Raw genomic sequence first — 2,500 nt, 5'->3', positions numbered from 1 at the left:
TTGGACCGGCTGAAGGCCAACCAGCGACAAGATTACCTAAGGGGATCCATTTCTGGTAGTGTGCAGGCCACAGACCGCCTCATGAAGGAGCTCAGGGATATATACCGCTCAGATAGCTTCAAAAAAGGTAATTCTCCTCCTAAGAAAACTGGAAGCTATACAATAGTCTAACTTAGATAAGTTAATTACCATATATTCCTGACCCTATAGACATCCTAGATATTTAATGATATATAATGCTGATTTTTTGACATTTCCATCTAACTGTATTTCAGCATCTGCATTTTAGATTGAAAGGATGACTCCTGCGTACTAAGCCAGAAATTTATGAAATTGCTTTATAGAAGATTCATTTTATTTTCATTTATTGATGCAATTGTAAATGGATTTTACTTTAACCTTGTCTGTGGGTGCCTCTGAAAATCATTACACTATTATTTCAGGAGTATACAGTGTGGAGTTAGTGAATGACAGTCTTTATGAATGGAATGTCAAACTTCTGATAGTGGACTCCGATTCACCACTTCACAATGACCTGGTGCTGCTCAAGGAAAAGGAGGGAACAGACCACATACTATTCAACTTCCATTTTAAGGTGAGGTATTTTGTGTTATTTCCTGAACCTGAGTGCTTGAAAATATAGTTGTCATATAGTTAATGGTAATTGTTGAAACAGGTATAAGTGAGTTAGCATATTTGTTTTCATAGAGAAAACGCTACTCACATGCGCATAAATGTTTATATATATCATATAAATGAAATGTGAGTGTGGAGACGGTATTAGAGTATTGGAATATCTTTCAGGAGATGTACCCTTTTGAGCCTCCATTTGTGCGGGTTGTTCATCCGGTGATTAGTGGGGGCTATGTGCTGGTTGGTGGTGCCATTTGTATGGAGCTTCTCACCAAACAGGTATTCTTTTCATGTTGTTTTGTTCTAATTAAATTATTTGTTTTACTGAGAGAATAGATTACTACCTTTCTTGAGGAAAAAAAGGTAAAAAGCAAATCTTAATTTAAGTTGCTTGCAGTTGATATTAGGAAAGCAATTAGGAAAGAAAATAATATTGTGATCTTTCCTGGTCCTGCAGGGATGGAGTTCGGCGTACACAATTGAAGCCGTTATCATGCAAATAGCCGCAACATTGGTTAAGGGTAAAGCAAGAATCCAATTTGGGGCAAATAAAGCTGGCAAAGTTAGCGTAAGTATCCCAGTAAGTATCTCAAGTCTGCTCATGTGACAGAAAAGGTCAAAGTTCTTGTTTTAGAACAAAAGTATTTTGTTTTGTATTTTATTACCTTTATATATAGTTTGTCTAACATTGTATTATAATGTATAAGTTGTCTAATATATTATTATAGATACTAAAAACCTATTGGGTTACATGCCATCATATTCTGAGTTTTTGTATGAACATATTTGAATAGTTGCTCTTTAATAGAAAGTATTATTGATTTATATATCTATATTGATTTTTACTCCTCCTTAAATCAGCTGTTATCAAGTAAAGCTCTCTCTATGTGTATTTTTTGTTTTTGATATTAGATCTTGCCAATTTGTTGGTAGTTATTGCATGGAGAAGTTATAAACATTTATTAGATCATGAGGGTGAAGGGTAATAAGATTGAATATTTTTTCTTTTTCTAATGGAGCTAAAGATGAAAATAGAAGTAATGACTTGAATGCTTTCTCAATCTTTTTATATGAAATCAGAAGAAAACACAATGAATAGAGATTGTAGATAAAAACATTATTTGAAAATATTTAATTGCCGTTGATGTTGATTGATATTGAATGTAAATTTCAAATGAAAACTTGTACTTTGTGTCAGTATCTTACTTATGTACAGGTAGTCGTTGACTTATGACTGTGTTTGGTATGACTGACTGGTCGTAAACCGATCTGGTTGTACGTAAATATGCCTATGTTAAATTTCCGAAAGTAATATGGGTATGGAGGAAGTCACACTGTACTGGTACTCGCTACTCTCAAAGACTGAGTAGCGAGACCACGGGATGCTGCCTTTGGGGCGCAGAAACTGTTGTACACTATACTTTCTACCATCTGGCAAGAGAGAGTGATGCATGCTGACCAGAAAGTCAGCATGCAGTATTAAGTCGCATAGGACGTAAGTCAACGACTACCTGTATATATATTGCTGCAATATAGTCAGCAAGTTAATGAGAGGGAGGAAGGAAGGGAAGGTATTGTGTAATGATTTGAGAGGTAAGTGGAAAAGCAAGAGTTAATCCCTGCCTAATGAGTTAAGCTTTACTTGGCAAACTTTGAGTGATGTTAACTTCAGAAATCAAGAAAACATGAGCAAAGCTTTCTAATAATTTCCATTCCTGTTTATCCAATTCTGTTGTTACATTGAGCAAAGTTTGCCAAGCAATGCTCACCCATCCTGATGAGGCCTAAGAGGAAGAGTAAGTTGACCCATGCTAAAGCCACATTTTCACTACACATTGTGATCACTGACCACAGTGCCAGACACAAT

At 35.5% G+C, this 2,500-nt stretch overlaps 1 protein-coding gene across 3 annotated transcripts in view; it reads left to right on the top strand.

Moving 5' to 3' along the window:
• The window catches only part of LOC122250820 (ubiquitin-conjugating enzyme E2 Q2), a 25,040-nt gene that overhangs the window by 15,700 nt on the left and 6,840 nt on the right, over positions 1-2,500 (top strand). Inside the window, exons 4-7 of one of the 3 annotated variants that reach the window (XM_043012472.2) lie at positions 1-127; positions 444-595; positions 805-912; positions 1,091-1,201. The exon at positions 1-127 is cut by the window's left edge and continues 138 nt beyond it. In XM_043012472.2, coding sequence (XP_042868406.1) covers positions 1-127; positions 444-595; positions 805-912; positions 1,091-1,201 — 498 coding nt within the window. Of the gene's footprint in view, positions 128-443; positions 596-804; positions 913-1,090; positions 1,214-2,500 lie in introns of all 3 variants that reach the window. The other 2 variants (XM_043012470.2, XM_043012471.2) reach the window with 2 other exon arrangements.

The sequence above is a fragment of the Penaeus japonicus genome, unplaced genomic scaffold (genome assembly GCF_977035675.1).
Source record: "Penaeus japonicus unplaced genomic scaffold, GWHDUDI00000001_assembly GWHDUDI00000007, whole genome shotgun sequence".
NCBI lineage: Eukaryota > Metazoa > Arthropoda > Malacostraca > Decapoda > Penaeidae > Penaeus > Penaeus japonicus.
Note: the sequence above shows the minus strand (reverse complement) of the source record. Positions and strands in the feature narration are given on the sequence as shown.